At 41.6% G+C, this 21,101-nt stretch overlaps 1 protein-coding gene and 1 pseudogene across 9 annotated transcripts in view; one reads left to right on the plus strand and one right to left on the minus strand.

Annotated features, from left to right (window-relative positions):
• The window catches only part of LOC129688050 (60S ribosomal protein L17-like), a 49,245-nt pseudogene extending 47,993 nt beyond the window's left edge, over positions 1 to 1,252 (minus strand).
• The window catches only part of Ldlrad4 (low density lipoprotein receptor class A domain containing 4), a 332,822-nt gene that overhangs the window by 281,909 nt on the left and 29,812 nt on the right, over positions 1 to 21,101 (plus strand). Inside the window, exon 1 of one of the 9 annotated variants that reach the window (XM_055622730.1) lies at positions 18,105 to 18,268. The exons of 7 other annotated variants lie outside the window; for them this stretch is intronic. In XM_055622730.1, coding sequence (XP_055478705.1) covers positions 18,199 to 18,268 — 70 coding nt within the window. In that variant the 5' untranslated portion in view covers positions 18,105 to 18,198. Of the gene's footprint in view, positions 1 to 18,104; positions 18,269 to 21,101 lie in introns of those variants that run through there. One more of the 9 variants, XM_055622729.1, reaches the window with a different exon arrangement.

A 21,101-nucleotide genomic window follows, 5' to 3' on the forward strand; every position in this document is an offset into this window, starting at 1 on the left:
TTTTTTTCTTTCATAAGTCACTTTTGGTCAGATCCCTTCAACTTTGCCTCCCTCGGTAGGAAGGCAAAGGCAAGCATTCCTAGGAGAACACGAGAAGGGATGGATGCATATTTGTAGTTTTGTATTTGATGCACTCAAAGCAGCATGGCTATTATTTTATCATTAAATTATTTATTACTATTGACAACAATTAATAATGCTAATTATTATATAATGGGATCGGATGCCGTTATAGATGGTCATGAGCCACCACGTGGTTGCTGGGAATTGAACTCAGGACCTCTGGAAGAGCACACAGTGCTCTTAACTGCTGGATCTCTTCAGCCCTCAGTAATTTTTGTTACTGTGACCTCTGAGCAGGATGAGAGGCCTATGCGGTATGAGTGTGTGTGTGTGTGTGTGTGTGTGTGTGTGTGTGTTATACATGTGCATATGCAGGTGTGTGTTCTTGCTCATGCAGAATCCAGAGCAGGATGTTGAGTACTTCCTATATTGCTCTCCACGTTATTATTGCCTTAAGACTGGATCTTTTACTGAACTGAAAGTTCATTGTTTGGGATAAGCTGTCTGGCCAGTGAATGTTCTGTGTCCTCCTATCCCTGTCCCCTGATCCTGAGGTTACAGGCATGTACACCCATACTTGGCTATTTAGATCAATTCTGGCGATCCATACTTAAAGTCTTCTTGCTTCTAAAACAAGCACTTGTACCCACTGAGCCATCTCCCCAAACCTGCACTGCATTTTAAATAATTAGAATCCGGTGAATAGTGCTAGAAAACATTGAACTAGAAACCCAAAGTTTTTTTTTTTAATTTGAATTTCAAAGAGAAAGAAAATAATTTGCTCCCCAACATTTTTTTTTTTTTGAGAACACAGTAGTACCACCACTTTCAACTGAGAAACTAATTTTTCAGTTTGTTTTGTTTTGTTGTTTTTGAGACAGATCCTATATCTCTGTAGCTCAGGCTGACCTGCAGCTCAGGCTGCCTTTGAGCTTGTGGCGCCCCCCCCCCCCCAGTACTGGGACTACAGGTGTGAACCACTGTACCTAGCTGAGAAGATAACTGTTTAGACAGCCTTTCCTTGCACTAAGATAGTAAGAAGCTGGTCCAATGACTGTCCGTGTGGCTTTGCTGGTGCCTTCGCCTAGCAAGCCATTTCTGCATACTTCCTACCTGTCTGGTGCTGCTTGAGATGCTGTGAGGGCACCAGTGACCACAGAAGCTCTCGAGTGAACATCCTCCGAGGCATGGCGTCATGGCTGTCTGGCTTTGCCTCTAGCCTCTTGGGACTCCTCAGCTATACGTCTCTGGTGTGTGTCAGGACCAGTACATACCACACACACAGAGCCTGGATCGGTCTCCCTCCAGCTGTAACATCTGAATTGTAGCCCTTTCTGATCAGTAGGTCAATATCAGTTCATGTCTCCTGTTCTTCCCTTCCAAGAGGATCCAGGAGCTCACTGTCCTGTTCCTCTCAGCCCCTCTGTGTGGTCAGTGATGGTTAGGTGGAGGTATGCCTTCAAAGAGTGTCTTTCTTCTTCACACCCATTCCTCACTGATGCTGGGCAAATAATTATATCCTACAACTCCTTTTAATTGTGTCTAAACATAGGGTGAATTTAAAGTTGACTGTGTTGCGGTGAAGAAAGTTTAAGTTGTGTGAAAACAACCCTGTAGTGAGTACTTCAGTATCCGTCTCCACGTTTCACTTTAGGCCCAAAATAAATCATAAGTGTTTGTCTCGTTCCCTCAGAGCATCCCTCCCCAATGCAGCGATTGACTTTTGTTATAGCTGGTTTTTGTCCAGGCTTTAAGGCTTTGTGCCAGACCTAGCAGACAAAAAGAGGCTGTCCTTATCCATTGCTTCCACTGCTTGGCAAAACACCAGATAATGAGGAAAGAACTTGTTTTAAATCAGAGCTGACAAATGTGGCAACCTTGCAGCAAAAAGCAAATGCAGATGAGGCCTCTTCCCTGGGTAGGCTAAGAATGAGCCTCATGCTTGTCTGACCCTGTTACCCATGGTCAAATGCACTTGATGTGGTTTCCATAGCACCCAGACGGCCTGAGTACCTAATGTCTACCTGTCTAGTCAACACATCAGCTTTACTGGAGGGAGAGCAGGAATTTGTCGCTGGAGTTCATTTCCTATGAGGAAGAAATTTGTTGCCAGCTCTCTCTAGTCCAGTGTGAATCCTGGAAAGCTCCTAAGCTATTTTTGGTGATAACAGCACGTTCTGAATTTTGTTGTTGTTTTTGTTGTTCTCAGTTTATTTCATGATCTTTGTTTCTCTTAAAAGGGGGCTTCTAAGAGCCTTTAAGATTTGAGGAACATGAAGATCTTGCCTCGCCAGGGAGATCACTAGCCCGATGCAGGTGAAGGATGGCCATATTCACCAATGCACCAAGGAAAGAGTTATTTGGATGATTAGTGATTTTGGCAATGTAACTTCTGCCCCAGATTTGATTAAGCCTCCATCTAGACTTCCTCTTCCAGGAGATTATCTTTTAACACACATTTGGCCCCTCCCCACCCTTGAAGCCCATTAGGAAAATTAAAGCATTTAATTATAGTGATGGCTTTTACTAGTGCAAACAACTGCTTTCCCAGATTTTCTCCAAATGTAAGCACACTTGCTCCATCAAGCAAAATATCTGTTACTTAATGCAGACTGGTGAGGAATTATACGAGAATCCCATTATATGCAGACACATTGTAGACTATCAAGCCTGTGTTAGGAAAAAAAAAATCTCATCAATCAAGCCAGAGAAACAAATCAAACAGGAAAACTGAAACGTTGCTAATTATGAAATTTCTCCTAAGTGAACTTGGCTATTAATCAAGTAACTCTCCCCGGCTTCTTTCCTGAAAGGAAAAAAAAAATATCAGACATTTTTCTTAATGCATGAACTACCTAATGCCAAACATCAAGTGAACTGATTGAATCGAAACTGTGTGTGGTAAACTCTTCGAGGCTCTCATTTCTTCCACTTAGAAGGTGAAAATACACTGAGCAAAAAATAGAAGCAAAGAAGGACCCTGAGTCTGAGATACTATTTTACCATTCTTCTCCCAATCAAATAAGTTACAGTAGGATAGTGATTGTCCGTTTTTAAGGAAAACCTCAGAGCACACACATCTGTATATACAGAACGGAATATTTCAAGTATCTAACTTTTGGGCAAGTTCACATCAAAAGGATCTGGATGTCTTAAAAATGGTGGTAGATCTAGAACTGGGGGGTGTGTGCACACCGTTAGTACTACTACTCAAGAAGCAGAGCCATGTAGACCTCTTTGAGTTCGAGGACAGCCTGGTCTACATACTGAGCTCTCTACCAGCCAGGGCTACATAGTAAAAGGCTGTCTGAACAAAACAAAATTGTGGTAGATCTGTAAGTGTATCTGTCCATTACAGACTGCCTCCAGGTAAAGTACAAAAAGGTTTCAACACTAGATTAGTGCAAAACCTGGAGAAAGCACATTGTTTGGGGAGTGGGCAAAACAAAACGGTGAAGTGTTCATTTCCTTTTGCAATATCTCCGTTCTTGAAGCACCACCAATCCTTCGGCCAGTGGTGGTCAAATTCTTTAAAAATCCTTTTTAAAAACAACCTCGTGACTGCATGGCTGTGAGATTATTTACCAACGCATGGGTAACTACTCCTGTTGCTATACCACTGACGAAACAGAGCAGCCAGTGGCTACCAAGAACTGCTCAACCATGGTTGGGGCATCAGGCACCCCTTCCCAATCCTTGTTAGAACAGGCCAGCTCAACCTCGTGCTGTTCTTTTGCTGGTAACCGCGGCTACTGTGAGGCCATGCGTGCAGTGGGCATGCGGTGTCCAGAAGTCAGCGTATCACAGCACTCCTCATCTTCTGGCTCCTACAGCCTCCTGTCCCCTCTTCTGCAGTGACCCTGAACGCTAGTAAGGAGTGTTATAAATGTCTCTTTTAGAATTGAGCACGCCACAGTCCCTTAACCAGTCATAAGTGTCTGAGTTAACTGCTTCCTGTGGCAACAAGAAGTTTCTTCATGGAGGCCGAGAGCTGCACTGATGTGTGGACATAAACGGACATTTAAAGGCAGTTAGACCGCATGTCCAGTTAGCACAACAGCGTAATGGTTTCTTCCTATACACCCATGGACTCTGCAGCTTTTGACCAGCTTCATGGTACCAGGTGTGGGTTCCTTCCTGTGGACCAGACCTCCGATGCAATCAGGAAGCAGCTGGTTACCCCAGAACAGGCCGCTGTTGTTGTCCTAGGGTGGTATGGCTACAGGCAGAGAGGGTTCAACATTTCCAGTTACCTTTTTTTTTTTTTTTTTTTTTTTTCTTTAAGACCCCTGTCCACTCTTCAGAAGTTGTCTGATGGTAGGTTTTACATGTAACCTCTTAGCTAGAGCTATGGATCTTTTAATTCCTGGTGGGAGCAATGCCCAGCTGAGTTAAACTGAAGACTGACCCCAGCACTTGGGGAGGCAGAAGCAGTCAGATCTCTGTGAGTTTGAGATCAGCCTGGTCTGCCAATCAAGTCCAGGGCAGCCAAAGCTATACAAAGAAACCCTGTCTCAAAAATCGAAAAACTAAAAATAACAACAACAAAAACAAAACAACAAAAAAACTGAAGACTGACTAATCCCTTTTCTCCAGTGTTGAGCCTTTGTGCATTCATAATCCTCTGTAGGAGCCATAAAATAGTATGTGTGGGTCACTTTAAACCTTGAGAACCTTGTCTTAGTATAAATTCATAAAATAGCTGATCTTGAGTCTCTTTCATATAAAACCAATGGCTGTTTATTTAAGGTGCTAGCAATTTCTTTATTTAGACTTAGGGCATGATTCAAATATTTAAGCCTCAACATTTAAAAATATATGCTTCATATAAAAAAGGCTTCATATATAAAAATCCAGAAAGCCTTCTTATAAAAATCATATCATTTCTTGAGCTTATTATAGAGGACATGTTGTAAGCATCCATTTATGATATTCTCAGAATAATAATTATTATTACTATAATTGTTGTTATAATAAAATATTCTCAGAATAATAATTCTTTTCCTCTTCATGAGATTTGGAGAAGTCTTGTTGAACTACCTTGAAAATACAGGCATACCCCGTGAAGAGAGCTCAGTGGACAGAGATGTTGACGAGCCTGGTGATGAACACAGTCCCCAGGGACAGCATGGTGGAAGGAGAGAATATGAGCTGCTGAACAGTTGTCTTGGGAACGCCACACTCTCTTCCGCAACAAACAAGTACATACAAGATAAATAGGCAGGTAGGTAGGTAGGTAATACATACATAGATGATAGATACATACATACATAGATACATACATAGATGATAGACAGACAGACAGACAGACAGAGGACAGACACACAGACAGACAGATATTAAAGAAAGATAATATTACTGCTTGAGGTAAAATCTCAAATGTTATTTGCTCTAGGCAGTTCCTTCCTATGTGGGCTTCTCTCTTCCCTAGAAAGACCTTCTTTTACCCCTTCTGAATAATTTAATTTTGAGCTTCTTTGCTTTGAATGAACCAATTACGCAGTGTTTTACATAATGGCTTAATAAATAAAATACTTTTTTAGAGGCAGGCAAATGAATGTATTAATTTCATTGTCTGTAACTTTGAAGTTTTGTCTCACTTTTTAGTAGAATATTAAAAAGAATTGGGTGGGGCTTCAGTAAGGAATATATTTTCAAATATATCATCAAAACGATGCACGATGTTTCAACTTTCAGTTTTTTGTGTTGCCTTTCCTTGGCAACACAACTTTTTTAAAAGAAAAGTGCCACCATCTGGTTGATCTCTTACATCCACTTCCACTTCTGTTTCTTTAAAATTCCCATGTGTCCCGCTGCCTCTGTGATCCTAAAACTAAATAGTTCCTGTGATGACAACACAAGGGGAAAGAAAGATCAAACGAAGTAGGCAGGGCTTCAGCTCAGTTCCTCTAAGAGCCGACTTCCTATCAGAATACCAGCTCGGTGGGCATCTGGGACAGTCTCTCTATGAAGCTCTCACTGGCTTAGAACTCACTACAAAGACCAGACTAGCTTTGAATTCACAGAGATCTACCTGACTCTGCCTCCCAAAGCTGAGATTAAAGGTGTGGCCACTGCACCCAGCTATCTTGGATTTCTGAACATCCAGAGGCATTCTTATATCACCAGATGAATAACAGCAACCTCTGTTGGAAGCGGCTGACCTCATAGCTGTTCTCAATAACTCTGGAGTGGTTGGCTGTTTTTCCTCTGTTCTTTCAGAGCCAGGGCACCAGCCTGACCCAGGACTTGAAGGAGACAGAAGGAGACCTCCTCACTTCCAGAGTTCACTTTCCATAAGCTGAAACAGCACATGACAATTTATCAATATAAGGCACGCTACACAATCACACTTTGTTGCTGTAATTGACATTTCCTTTAGTTTCTTTTTGAGCATAATAATGAGTGCTTTTAAGCCTCCCTGTTAAAACCTGACATTTAGACAACACGATTAGTTTCTGTTGTTTGCTTTATTTCTTGTTTATGAGCCCTACTTTCTTGTTTCTTTCTTTGCACGTTTCCCCTGCTCCCCCCACCAACATCATTTTTCTGTGACATCTAACTCAACCTAGTTTCAAACTCATGAGCCTCTTACCCCTGCCTCCCAAATGCTGGGAATTACCAAGTGTTGTCTCACATATTTTGTTGAAAACTGGACATGGACCTTTTCTGCTGGCATTATATTAACTGTCAATTCCAAATCTGATGTTCTCTCATTTACTTAGTGACCTGTCTGAACTGTTTTACTCAATTCTGTCTTGTAGTGGGATACCTCTCCTGCTGTTCTTCAGTCACCAGAGACCACAGCTGTTTTAGCAAGGCTGTCTCATATTTCTTTACCCTCATAATCCTATTACACTGCCTGCCTTAGTTGGTAATATACCCAGTTGATAATTTCCACTAATTATATTAATTGACTGTTTTGTTTTCACTGTGCTAGGGCATAAGTTGCTCAATTAAATTCAGGCCCCCTTGCAGAGGCATTTTTAAGCTTTCCTCTGGGGTGTGGTCTGACCTCAGAAGACCTTTTCTTAACTTTTGTTTTCATTCTATTTAGAATTTGCCAGCTATGAGGCCACAGCTACTTCTCAGCCACTTACTACTAAAGTTTCTATTTTTTAAATTATTTTCATACTTGAACATCCCCTTATTCTCTTCTAAATAAATTGTTTCTTACAGAGGCAGTGTATCCCTTTCTCATGTGGTCTGATTCTACTCTGGACAAGATCTTTTCAGTCAAATGTGAGACAGGAACACTGGGCCACTTCTCTCACTAAATCCCCACCTCTGGTATCCTGCTTCACAGGGTAGAGACTGGAAGAAAGCCAGTAGTTTCTGTGTCTCTTGCCTCTCCTAATGCGGAACCTCCACCTGATTGGTGAATTGGGGCAGGTACAGTTGAGTCTCAGATAGTCTCAGCCTGCTATGCTTGATGAAGTCCTTCTTAAGAGTGGGGAAAGAAGAAGTGGAAGGGGAAAGAGAGGAAGGCCTGTTTTTAACAAAATCTCAAATGTTTGATTTTACCAATAAAGGCCAGGAGCCAGATGCTGGGGTGAAAACCTACTAGCTCAGAGAGGCAGAGAAAGCACCTAGCTGATCTTTCTCTTCAGCCAACATCTTAGAAGAAGGAGAAGAAGAAGAAGAAGAAGAAGAAGAAGAAGAAGAAGAAGAAGAAGAAGAAGAAGAAGAAGAAGGAAAAAGAGGAGGAGGAAGAAGACAAAACAAAACAAAAAACTTCTCACTCTCCACACCAGTTTCAGAAAACCCTCAAACTTACTGTTCCTCCCTTCTACTTCTTGTGTGCCTCCCTGTCTGTCCTCCTGACTTTCTCTTTCTATCATTTTGTTTGTTTGTTGTTGTTGTTTTTCCTATGTTCATTTTCTCTCAAATGGTTGCTTGCTCTGCCACTTGACCTAGGGGTTAACTTTACTTAATCTTGTTTACAATACTCAAGCAGAAAGCTCTTGGATTAAAGGTGTGTGCTAGGGCTGAGCCACACCACAACTAGAAACAGGCTTTTTCAGTAAACAACACAGTTTTAAGGTTCATAGTGTGATCAAATATCTTGCAACAATAGCCACCTGCTACTTAACCTGTGTCAAAGGCCAGATGGTCCCTGGTGTCATTTGGGGGTGCCATCATCTCCCTCAGGAGCTGGGGGTATGAGAGCAGTGCAGGAGTCCATAGCCATTGGGAGTGAGTCTGTCCTCCTGGCATTGGGAAGGCGTATGGCTCATGTGCTGCAGGGTCCCACTATTCTCATGAAAATGTAGTAGACCAATTTCAGTAAGTGTTTATTAATCTGCTGAGTTGCTTTAGACAAATTTCAGAGGCTTTAAATGCTTCCTTTCCTAAAAATTTTGACAATTGTGTTTGTTTTCCTGGGATGTAGGTCTGTAGAGCTCTTCAGTCTATTCTTACGTGAGTGAATTTGCCCATTTTTTTATGTTCAGTTTTTAAAATTGTAATATATTTGGACAAATCATATTTTTCTTATAAAATTGAAACCAATTTATGTGTAGTAAATATTTCTAAATTGGTAAAAGAGACTTTTAGTATTTCATAAGTAATGTCAGAGATTGTGTTGAAATTTAATTTTTAATGATGTATTTACCTAAGAAAAATGGCATGACTTAAAAAGTTTAGAATATCAAGCCTGAGATGTGTTGTAACTTAAAAAACAAACAAACAAACAAACAAGCAAACAAACAAACAAAAACCCTGCAGGTTCATAGGAGGGAACGGGCACAACATAGCATTCTGAAGACCTTTGTTGGGTGACATAACTCTGAAAGGGGAGAACAGGACTTCAGATCCAAAGATGAATGTCACTGGGAGAGACAGACTCGGTTTCTAGAACATCAGAAGAGATGTCATAGTGTAGACTGCCAGAATGGACTTTTAGAGGACGAGAGAAAGAGAGAGCCTTCCCTTCAGATCTAAACAGCAAAGCGGGGTTCTGACTCTTGGAGGTTTTCAGGAGGGAATGAACAAGCTTCATGTCCATGACCTAGCTTATGTACCCAGTCTGACTATGGACACAGGCACTAGTGGGGATCATAGTTCAAGCTCCCTTGATTCTGGGTGGGGTCAGGGGATTGGCTCTGCTTTTCCTCATGGAGACCTGAGTCAAAAGAGGCACCTGTCTGTCAGTTCTTTGTCCTAATCGATAGACTGTGGAGGCCCTAGCCTGGCCCTCTAGGAGGCAGAGAAGTGGTCTGTTAAAGGAATACATGTTTTAAAAATGAGTTACATTCTTCCATAAAAGAATTCTGTGTTGGAGCAATATTACCACATGTGACATCTAGTCATTGGAAATATCCTGAGGGTATGATTTGAGGGTCCAAAGTGTTCAGAGCACTGATTTTATCCCAGCAGTTAAATGAGAGAACATTTGAGCAGTTCTAAAGCTTTAGTGTCACTGGGTGGGTTAGAGAGCCTCTAAAACCTGGTTTCCTCATTAGCATGAGGTTCCAACAGCAGGGGAGGGGGACAGGTTAACTGAAATGTGGCCAGCACAATGACAGCAGAGAACCCATAGCTGTGACTTGTAAGTCATTTATCTGGAATCTGAAAGGTTTGCCGTTTGCTTTTTTAACTGTTTCAATTAAAAAAAAAATCACCAAGAAAAGTATGTGTGACTGAAATGCCTCTCTGCCGCCAGCTGTGGCCAGGAGTTTTGTCTCTAAGAATATTCATGGGAGAAACTAATTTGGAAATTTCTCTGTAAAGTATATTATAGAAAAAAAATGGTAAAAGCATTTTCATCTCTGCTCTTCTAAATTTTTTTGGGGGGGAGTGTTATTTGTTAACCAGGGTTAGGTACATTTCTGGCAGAAACCCCTTTGTGAAAACTCTTAACGTTTTTATTATTGCTGCTCTGCTTGGTTGTACTTCATTTATTTCTTAATGTGAGCATGGTTGAGAATAGTGACCTTAAGGTCACTTTCAACTAATATAAGACCATGTTTCCCTTTGCCACAAAGGGACATACATAGGCCCCCAGTGAGCATGGGTGCCTGTTCTGCTAGCCAGCTTGGCTTGCGTTCACCTTTTTATGGCTGGATGTCATCATGTGGCCATGAAGGGAGTTTGCATTTACCTAGCTTTTTCTTGTTTTCACATGCTGCTCCATTATCAGCCATGGAGAAAGATTAAAACAAAGATGCCTGACGACATAATGGTTTAAAAATTATCTTCGGTTTTCATTACTTCTCACTTCACTGAACAGGTGGAGTTGGATAGTCACTTGGATACGTTGTGATTTTAGGTGTTGGACTAGGTTCTAATGCGCCCTACCTTAGAGTCAGAAAGGAAGGGTTGCAGATATAATAAGTTATAAATAATGCCAATAAAAAGGGAAGATTTTATTTCAGAAAATTGACTTTTAATCAGTGTTTTAACTTATTTTTATTTATTTTTTGTACACTATCAAGAGCAACTTCCGTGAGGTGTGAAGACATCTGTTGTGGTTTAAATACGAACTGTTCCCATTAGACTCTGTGTTTGAGTGCCTGGTCCCTAGCTGGTGGTGTAGCTTGGGTTTGTTATGGGACCTATAAGAGAGAGAACTTTACTAGAGGCCAGGCCTTGAAGCTTTGTGTCCTGACCCCACTTCCTGTTTTCTCTCTCTCTGTTTTTTTTCTCTGTTTCCTGTGTGGATGAAATGTGAGCACACTGCTTCCCGACAGCCAAGCCAGCCCCATGCTCCTGCCATGCCTTCCCTGCCACGATGGACTGTATCTTTTCAGGAACCAAGAGCCAAGTTCCTTTTTTTTTTTTCTTTTATCTTTTTTTTGGGGGTGGTGGAGTGGGGGCGGGGGTCAGGGTCTTCTTTCACAGCAACAGAAAAGAAACTAATATAACCAATTTTCTAAATGGTAGAGTTAATGATCCCTGTCCTTCTCAAGAGCCCTTGTCCCAGAGAAATAGTTCACTTTTTGATCTTTTAAAAGGATATTTCTAGATCAAAACCCTTTTAGAAACAAGGTTGGCTCAGGGGTCATACTGGGGCCCTATATTTAAAATTATCTGATCAAATAGTTATTTACAGATGGTAGGGCCAGAATCATTGCTGTTTACAAGCTATGTGACTTCAGTCAAGCTACTCCACCTTTCTGTGCCTTACTTGACTCATATTTAAGATTATAAAATCTAGTATTTACTTGATAGTAGTTATAAGAATTAAATGGCCTAGTTGCAGGAGCCACTAGTTTTGAGATGTCAGTTGGCCCCTTATGAGTACTGTGTTGGTGTTAGCTGTAACGGATAATTATTTTGGTTACGTGCCCCTCCTTTGTGCTTCTACATGGCATTTCTGTTGCATACAGCAACTCAGCGCCTGTGGTTACCTACACAAGATCACATCAGACAGAATTCTGGCATGAATCAAGTAGGGGGCCCTTAAGACCTCTCTGTTGGTGGAGGATGTATGGGCACTTGATGGTTGCTAAGGGGAGGATAGATCACTCTCATTTGGGGGTGTGTGTGGGGTAGGTAGCCCATGCCTCAGTGAATGGGGAGCACCAATCAGACTCGAGAGAGTTAGTAACAACAGCAGCAACAAAGAGATATGAAGTTAGTAGTGTGATGGCACATCGGGGGAGTTAGAAGGAGATAATGGCACCTGGATATTATCAAAATACAAGGTATAGTATAAATGCATGAAATTTTCAAATAATAAATACAGTTGATATATATATATATATATATATATATATATATATATATATATATATTCACATTCACATATATATGTCTGGAGAGATGGCTCAGCAATTGCCACTCTTCCAGAGGACCACAGCTCATTCCAGTCCAGTTCAAGCACGCTTGGTCTGGAAACTCAACAGCCGTTTGTAATTCCATCCCAGGGAGATCTGATACCCTTTTGGGTCCCCACGGGCACATGCACACATGTGCATACATACATTAAGAATCCGTGTTTTAAAAGAAAAATAAAGAAATCACACCTCAACATGAGGCTCTTCGTTTGCCGTTTTCATCGCTCCTATAACACTATCAACTCCTGCTGCTTCTTTGGAAGCATTAGTGAAAAGGAACAGCATCAGCTGGTGGGAGAACAACCATCACCCACCCTGTGGTACTGGTGTTACCCATAGGCCGGGAAGGCAGCCTTGCTATTGTACGCCCATGTGCACACAAACATTTGCACATTGACTGCCATTCTTTAAATTCACTGCGGAATAGTCCTCATAAAAAATGAGAGACCGGGATTCTGTTCTCATTTCCTCACTGTGCTGTATGAAATTTTTGCCCACCTCAGGGAATAGACCTAAGCTTTCATATGCCAATGACTCAGCCTGCAATTAAAGTCATTTTTTTTAAAAAAATATTTATTTGTTTAAATTGTGTGTGTGAGTGAGTGTGTGTGTGTGTGTGATCTATGGAGGTCAGAGGGCAACTCTCCTTAGGAGTCAGTTCTTCCTTGCTACCTTGTTGGATTTAGGGAGTGAACTCGGGTTGTCAGGCCTGCATGTAAGCACCTGTGCCCTCTGAACCATCTCATTGGCCCCAGCCTAAGACCTTGTCAAAATCAGGCTGAGACTGTGGATGTCTGCTGAGCTTCAAGGGATGCTACAAACCTACAGGGTGTCAGGCTCTGATTAGTGAATGCATTTCCATCTCCCAAGCACTGTATGCAGGAAATATTCTCAGTCCTATTTTACAGAGGAGAAAATGGACCCAGCTCAAGCTAAGGAGGTCGTGTGGCCCTGGAAACACTGGTGTGGAAGTGACACCTGAATTTAGCCACTCTAAACTTTTTACTGTGTATGCATTTTCTACTATTTGGAAAAGTAATTGCAGTTTTTCAAGGTCTTTATCCCACTTTGTAGGGAATGGCTTGGGCATTATCTAAATCTGGGCCACCATAAATATGGAATAATTTTTCCCTTAGGAGAAAAATAATGCCATGGTTGCATAGATGATATGTAAGGTGAAGTCTAAAATCTGGAATATATGGAGTTCACATCATAGTAAGGGTATCTTAAAGGTATTTAATCTTGACTACTTAATAGTCTTTAAAACCATCTTGTTGGCCTGCTGGCTTCACAGAGTCACACACTTTTACATTCATTAACATTTATATCCATATAGAGCTAGTTGGACACACATGCAGCCTAGGCTTCTATGTAAAGACCTCTCTGTGTTGCATTTTTTTTTTTTTTTGAGCACTAAAGATACGTTAGTAAATTTTTCCATGTTACAGGCTGCTACCCACAAATATCAAACTATTAGTATGTTTTCAGCCTTTAGACATGGTATTTATGTTCCTTTAAAGTCTCCATTCTTGGCCTTTGAGCATTACCAACTCTTAAAATATACTGTTTTAGTTTGTAAAGGTCAAATTCCAAGGCATAACTTTTATGTGGAAAACTCATTACAGCATAGTCAAAGACCCCAAAGAATAGGAATGTATAATGGACAGAGCCATTGGTTCTTAATGGGGTTGTAGGCATTTGAAACACAAAGTGGTCCTAAGACCTTCGTGGAAATGGACTTGTGAGTTAATATATCCCTTAATGTCCAAAATGAGCAAACAGGATTAAAAAAAATCAAAGCAAGTGCTTATCAAGCTGCAGATATCCTTAGGTTAGCTTCAGGAAGTTTTACATTTGTTGATGAACGGTATTTAGTTTACTGCTTACCAAGCAAAATGATAAATGGGAAGTCCCAAATCCATAGTCCACCTCTTACTTATCGTTATCATCAATTTATTCTTGGACTAAATATTCACATTCTCTGTGTGTTGGATCCCTCATCAACAAATTGGGAACAAGAAAATATGCTTCTTGGGGTTGTTGTGAACATAAAAAAAATATGCGAAGCCTGGAAGTTTCTAGATTTTTATAAAATGCTGGCTTCCTGTTGCATAGATGCTGAAAGGGTATTTGTACCTCTTCAAATGATCTTTAATTGTGAAATTTTCTGTTTGGAGTAGAGGAGAGAACAGTTATGGCAAAGAAGCCCATGATAAAAAAAAAAAATCAGAGGCTGGGCCAGTTTACATGCTAAATGTGATTGTATAAACAAATATTCTTGCATAGCAGAATACACTTTTTCTCCCCTGACCCAGCTCTGAACTATTAGGTTATAGCACTTAGTCTTCGAATTCCCTGCCTCTACTGGCCCTCAGGGAAACCCCAGGCTTTAGGCTCCCTTAGTTTGTTTTACACAGATCATGGCCAACAGCCAGTCCTCTGTGTAAGGTCAGTTCTTTAGGACACAATTACCTACCAATGGAACCCAAGACAAGTTCAGTGCCTCAGAAAGGCATTTCCATCTGTAGGGTTAGAGTGTTTCCTCCTGAGGACTGTAAACACTTCACAGATGTTCATCAGATGGATTGCTTCACTGAAGACTTCTCTAGAAGAAGCTCTGGTAATGTCATTAATGCTGCTTTGTTGTGTCTACGTTGTTCCCACAAGCCCTCAGAAAAATGTCTATGTGAGGTAACCCCATCTGGCATCATCTTCCAGGCCTCTATATAGGGAAAGCTCAAAGAGCTTTGAGACCCATCTCAAGTTTATCAGAAAACTAATGTTTGTAAGGCCTTCCAGAACACTTGTTTTATAGATAAGATTTCACAGCACAGCAGACGAGCATGTGGTTCCAATTGTTCATTGCACTATCACACTTGTGTCCTTTTGTCCAGCACACTAGTCTTTCCTGTGCCTTTCAACTTTGTGTGCTGCCATTTTCTGAATTAAGGGGTACGAAACATTGGCACTTATCAGTAAAACAGCACCCATGAAGTCTCACCAACATGACTGCTTCAGCATGAGCTGAACAAGGGCAGTGCCAGCAGACATGCTACAGTGGGTAGGGGAAAACTCATGAGGCCTCAACCCTATTCAAAGAGCTTCAGGCAGCCAAGGAATGCTGGGAGTAGGAGGAATAGTCTTCCCCAGGGAAGGGCACAGCAGTTGGTTATCCACCACCAAATGGTCAGCCTAAAGTCATATATACAAGTAACATTATATGGATTGAGCAAGTTGTATTTATGGATTTGGGAATATATATGTGTATCAGTATACATATATGTCTGTGTGTATATGTATATAACTATACATATATATACATGTGTGTATATAACAATACATAATATATATACATATGTATATATTATGTGTAAATATATATATATGTAAAAAGGAGGTTATCAATCTGAAAGCAAGGAGCGGTAAATGGTAGGTTTTAGAAGGAGGGAAGGGAAAGGAGAAATGATGTAATTATTGTAATCTCAACAAAACAAAATAAGTAATTAAAAACATTTAAAAGCAAATATTTTTTAAGGCCATTATATATTTCCATATTATAGCCAGAATGAGATGTAGGGGTTTAGCTCATGACAAACATTATGGTTTGCATGATGTGACTTCTGAGCTCTCTCTCAGGAGCGACTTCCTTAGGTGTGTTTAAGGCAGTGAGGACAACCGTCCAGGAACTCACCTGTGGAACCATCACAGACTGCCCCTCAGCGAGTGTTGGGGTGAGGCCTTGGGCAACATGAAGCATGGGCTAGACACAGTGCAGACAAAGCCTGTTTCTGTAGATACTGTGCTCAGCAACCTACAGTGACTATCCCACAGGAACACAAGGCAGCCATTCGGGACATGTGTGTGTGTCTGTGTGTGTGTTCATCATGCTTAAACTTTCATCTATATGGTCAAAAATTTTTAACCTTATTTTAAGCAGAAAAATATATATATATATCTTTATATATCTTCATTCAAATTGTTTCCCATGACCAAAGTGCCCAGTGATAAGAGTCAACTGAACACCACAAATGTATCCATTAAAAAGGCAACTATGTTGATTATTTTCTTCAGTTTGTTTTTGTTTTGTTTGAGACAGGGTCTCACTCTGTAGTGCTGGCTGGCCTGCAGTTTGCTATGTAGACCAGGCTGGTCTCAGACTCACAGAGACCCGCCTGCCATGTACCCCAGTGCCCAGAAGATTTCTGGATATGTGAAGGGTTTATAACTGAACATGTAAACTCCAAAGTCAGTTATTCATGACTATTTAAAATTGCAAATCTGTCTAGTAGCAAAGAACAAAAGGGAGTTTCAGGTCTTATGAAACTGGCCAAGTCTCTAATATTACAAGCGACTTAGAAGGCAATCGTTTTCTCTCCTGTGTTGAGTGGTATCACCCTGAGCCATCATGCCACCTTTGACTGGAAACTGCTGTCCCAGTCTGCAAGGATCCCTAAGCTCTAGGAACATAGAGATAGCTGAAAACCAGGGAAGCTGACTTGAAGTGGAATGAGTTTCTAATTCTTCTTGCAGCTGGCAATTTTAGAGCCTTCCATGAACTGGGGACTATCTGAATCTACTTGAACCACCTCCCAAACCCCAACAATATTCACTCAGCAGTATAACCCTGAGAAAAGTCAAAACAAATATCACTAAGGGATGGAGCTATGTTTTTAATTTAGAAATGACTGAAATGACTGAAGAACAGTCATGTTGCCTTGACCAAAGGATCAAATGTAAACTTTCATGCTGAACCTTCTGCTTCTTTGAGCTATGTGAAACATCCCAAAAATCTTCTCCATGGCTGTCTTGTTCCTTTCCTGCTTCCAATAGTTAGAACAGGAGAGAATGATGTCCTCAGTGCCTGGACCCTGCTGTCATGCCCCAGGTGACATTCCTGGGCCCTCAGCGGGGACTGACTGTCCTTATTTCTAACTCTGGTAGTAACCAACAGTTTAGTTTTGCTTTGACAACTTGTCCTACAATCAACACTGTTGTCGTGGCCCACATGTCGTTCCTATTTACCCTAAATAAGGAAAAACAAAAGCTATTCTGGGCAGAGCACAGTGCCTGTGGCTGGGGTTATTTGCAGTGTGACCATGGCGCTTTGCCCTTTTCACAGTAGATGCCAGGTGATTTTTTTTTTCTTTCTTTCTTTCTGAAAACTGTATCAGACATGCAAGCCTTCTATGAAGCCTCTCCACACAGCCCCAGGACATCAGGATGCATAAGAGAGGTTTTATGGACACTTGAAAAACAAGTGATCTCAAGAGAAAGGGGCTGCCTGTACAGAAGGAACCCCGGGAGAAGAGTCATCCTGAGCTAGGTCTCTACTTTCCTATTTGAATGGCCCCTTTGTATCACCTGGGGCTATTTTTCTGTAATTTCAGAACAGTCTGAACTAAACCTGCAGAGTAAGGCTGAGAGTTCTGCTCTTAAAGGATTCTCTCTATGCTGTGTCTGTGCTGCTATGCCATGAGAACGAGATGAGAGAATACGAATATGAGCACTTCCTGCTGTGGTAAGGCTTTGCCAGCTGTCAGTGCTGGGAGAGCCGGTGTGAGCCGTTGGGGACTTTGCGGGGAGGAGAATCAAGAAAGATAGCCTGGAGTCTGGCTCCCAGAAGGAGGGATGTGGTGGGTAGTGGCAGCTGGCTGGATACACAGGGCTGGCATTCCTGCTTGCCATGTTGTCTCAGTAAGCAGACGTTCTAACTCTGAAAGCGTCCAGAAGAGAGGAAAGAAAAAAAAAATACTATGTCGGGATTTTTTTGGAACCCTACTTTCTGCTGAGTCTGTTTTGCTATTTGCCTGTTACAAAAAGTTCATTGAACATAATAGAAAAAGATGAACTGTCTAGCTGCATTCTGCTTGCCTGTGTGTGTGACATGTTGGGGCGTGACATGTCTGGATGTGACCTGTCTGGGTGTGAGGCCAAACCCAGAGAAATGCGGACTAATCATTGATACAGGTTGTCGTCAACAACACCCGAGTGCTCTTGGGATTGGAGACTGGGGCTTGCCGTCTGTGACACTGCCAGCTTCCTGCCACAGACCTTCTGATTTCTGCTGATGGCAGTTGATAATTGGTAGTCACAGTCTGTGGTCAGAGCCACAGCGTTTGAGTCTGGCACCTGGGCTGGGCCCCTGCTGATAGACTAGAGAGAGACATAAGAACCCCCCCCCACACACACACACTGTCTCTCTCTCTCTCTCTCTCTCTCTCTCTCTCTCTCTCTCCCACGCCGACTATAACTACAGCTTAGAGCTGCCTGGAGAGGAGATTGGCTGAAGTTGAAGGATGGTTTGAACTGGGTGGGCTGTGCCACGGTTGGATTCCCCCTTGGAAAGAACTTGATTATGTCCATCGACCAGCTGAACAACAGCACACTGAAGGAGGTTCAATTTAAAGACCTGTTCTTTCAAAAAGGTACATTTGCAGAGGGCAACTGTGGGGTGAGGCATGGTCTTTGGGGCTTGTTATGTTTTTTGTTTGTTTGTTTGTTTGTTTTTCTTGGAGTTTGGGCTGTGGAAAGCTGAGCTGAGCAGAGCAGTTAAGTCTTTCTCAGGAAGCTTTTTCCCCAACCTGGCAATGGTGGTGTATCCCATGAAATTTAGAGGTAGAGATCAGAAGTTCAGTGTTTTCGTCAGTTATGTGGTGAGTTGAGTGAGTTGGAGGCCAGCCTCAGATACAGGAGATCCAGTGTCGAGGGAAAAAAAGTTTATTCTGCCTCAGAGAAGTTTGTCAGCCCTATCAGGTGGAAATCTTAAGGGAGCTTTTTCTGTCTCCTTTGGCTTGCGATTAGCTTGTTCTGCTCAGAGATTTTATATGTGTATATTATTATACATGTTACATACATAATGTGTAAATATTTAATTTTAGTCTCTTTCATATGGCCTAAAAAAACTCCCCTTTATCTGATTTTTTTTTTTTTTACCCTGAGTTGCTGCAAACAACATTTGGAAGAAAGAGAAGTGTATTTCTTCTACTACGATTGGATCCTTGACTAGTTTTTTGGGTTAGCAAGGTAATAGGAGATAACGGGATACAGAAATTGGCTCGAAGGGTGATGGAGAGCTGAAGAACGTGAGAGGTGAACAAACTGGCAGCTGGCAGCACTCAGCAGCCACATTCACAACTGTGAGTGTGACAGTTACAAGTGCAGCTGTATTTCTCTGACATCTTCTTAGTTAATAATGTGGAGGTGAGGGAGGGTAGATTTCAAATGACTCCTACGGGGGGGGGGATCATGAGTTTAGGTCCCATTTATAGCAAGGCAGGGGATGGATTTTTTTAAAGGTTTGTAATTACTCTTACTCCTCTGCTGGTGTTTTTTTTTTTGTTTGTTTGTTTTTTGTTTTTTAAAGAAAATTCTGTCAGTCATCTTTGATTGGAACATGTTCTCTATCTATCTGTCTGTCTGTCTGTCTGTCTATCTCAAGATTAGGCTACTCTAGATTGTGAAGAATGTAGGAAAAGTGGCTTTGCGGGACAGGTGCTTTGGCCTTTCTTTGATGCTACCTTGGCTGGATAGATTTGCAGAGTCTGTATTCTGAGGATTCTTCACCCTAATCCTTGCCTTCTGCTACCAGGCCACCCATGTCATGAGAGGTGCCTGGTTGGGAATGAAGGCGGGGAGACATACCTTTGTATTCTCCCTTCCATCTATGGATCCTAGGATAGTGCTTCCAGTCTTATTATTATGCAAACTGCCTTAGAGAAATATAGGGATACATAAGCCGCTAATCTAGAGCAAAGATGAGCCTTCTTTTCTGGTGAAGAGCTGTGCTTTCTTTCAGTAGGAATGCTGGGTACTCGGTACAAAATCTGAAAACCTTTGGCAAAATGTTAGTATTATTAAAGTTGTTGGTGAGTGTGTGCCAGAATATGCTTTCATGCTAGACAGTGCACAAACGAATTAGGAAACTGAAGTCCCTTCCTTTGGACCTGATCACCTCGTATATAACACACCAACTTCACATCAGTAAACTGTGGAAGAACAAGATCTGCCCCAGGGCTTTGCCTATGAAAGTCAGAAGACAAACATTAAAAGGGAATGTCAGTGTGCAATGGGCTTCATACACATAGGGAGCAACGTAAGGGTCAGGAACCTCTTGTCAAAGGGTCAGAGAAAAATTTATAAGAGAAGATACAGCCAGAAGTTCCAAAAACCTAACTATCTTTGTAGTTCCATTTGTTTTTCCTTTTCCCTTTTGTTTTTCTGCTCATTAACAAATAAATTGGAGTACCTGACCACAAAGAGAAACACAATTTAATAATTTTAATATAATCATTAGCTATAGTATTGTTATATTATTGTTATATATTGTTATATTATTGTTTTGCCTTCTGACCATTTAGCCATGAAGTCATTTTTGTAACAGAGGCTGAATATCGCCCCTTAACTATGGTGTCTAATGAGTGTGAATTTTCATTCAACCATTAAAATCTCCAAGAGTATTTTTATACTAATAGTTCACAAGCTTGAGGCAATTATGGGCTAAGTACATTCCAGTTCCTGCCCCCTTCTATCTTCCTGCTGCCACTGCTGCTTAATTCTAGGATTTGGGAAAGAATTTACCATACTAAAGGAACATACATAATTTAAAAGTATCACAGAACCATAAATAAAAGTCATCCTCCCCCATAGATATCATCTTATCACTACACCTGTTTCTGTGGAGCAGGACAAAGACAGGAAGGAAATGCAGACACAAGTTCATTGTGCAGAAATCAAACAAGACCAATCCAATGGCAGAAGGTTGGCCTCTGTGCCTTGCTTGAGCAGTGGTATGGAATTGGAAGGGTTGGCTGGGAAGGGGGACTTCTAGAGGGTGGGACTCTGTGGCAGGCTGATCATGCGTTTCCAGTCTTTGTGTCCCCAGATTGTAGCATGAAGGGGAGTGACGTAGAGGGGGTTGGTAAGAGTGGGAGGTGAATCACTCAGAGATCTGTGAGGAGTGGCTGGGCCTGGCCATGACATAAGTGTTTTTCATGGCAGCTTTTCACATGCTGCCAAAGTGTTTGTTTTGCTGGTGAAAGGAAGGGCTCCTGGGGCCCACACTATGCTCTTCCATTACAGGGTTTCTATAAGGGAACACGTCACACATCTGGCACTGAAAACTAGTTAAACGTCTAAAAACCTTGACTTCTGCAGATGAGGATGTATTCATGGAAGAAAGGCTGAATGGAAGATAGTGCTAGCCATCCCACAAATAGATGTGAGTGTTATATTAGGAACCCAAGGGTGGTACAAACACAT

The sequence above is a fragment of the Psammomys obesus genome, unplaced genomic scaffold (assembly GCF_907164565.1).
Source record: "Psammomys obesus unplaced genomic scaffold, mPsaObe1.curated_primary_1811, whole genome shotgun sequence".
NCBI lineage: Eukaryota > Metazoa > Chordata > Mammalia > Rodentia > Muridae > Psammomys > Psammomys obesus.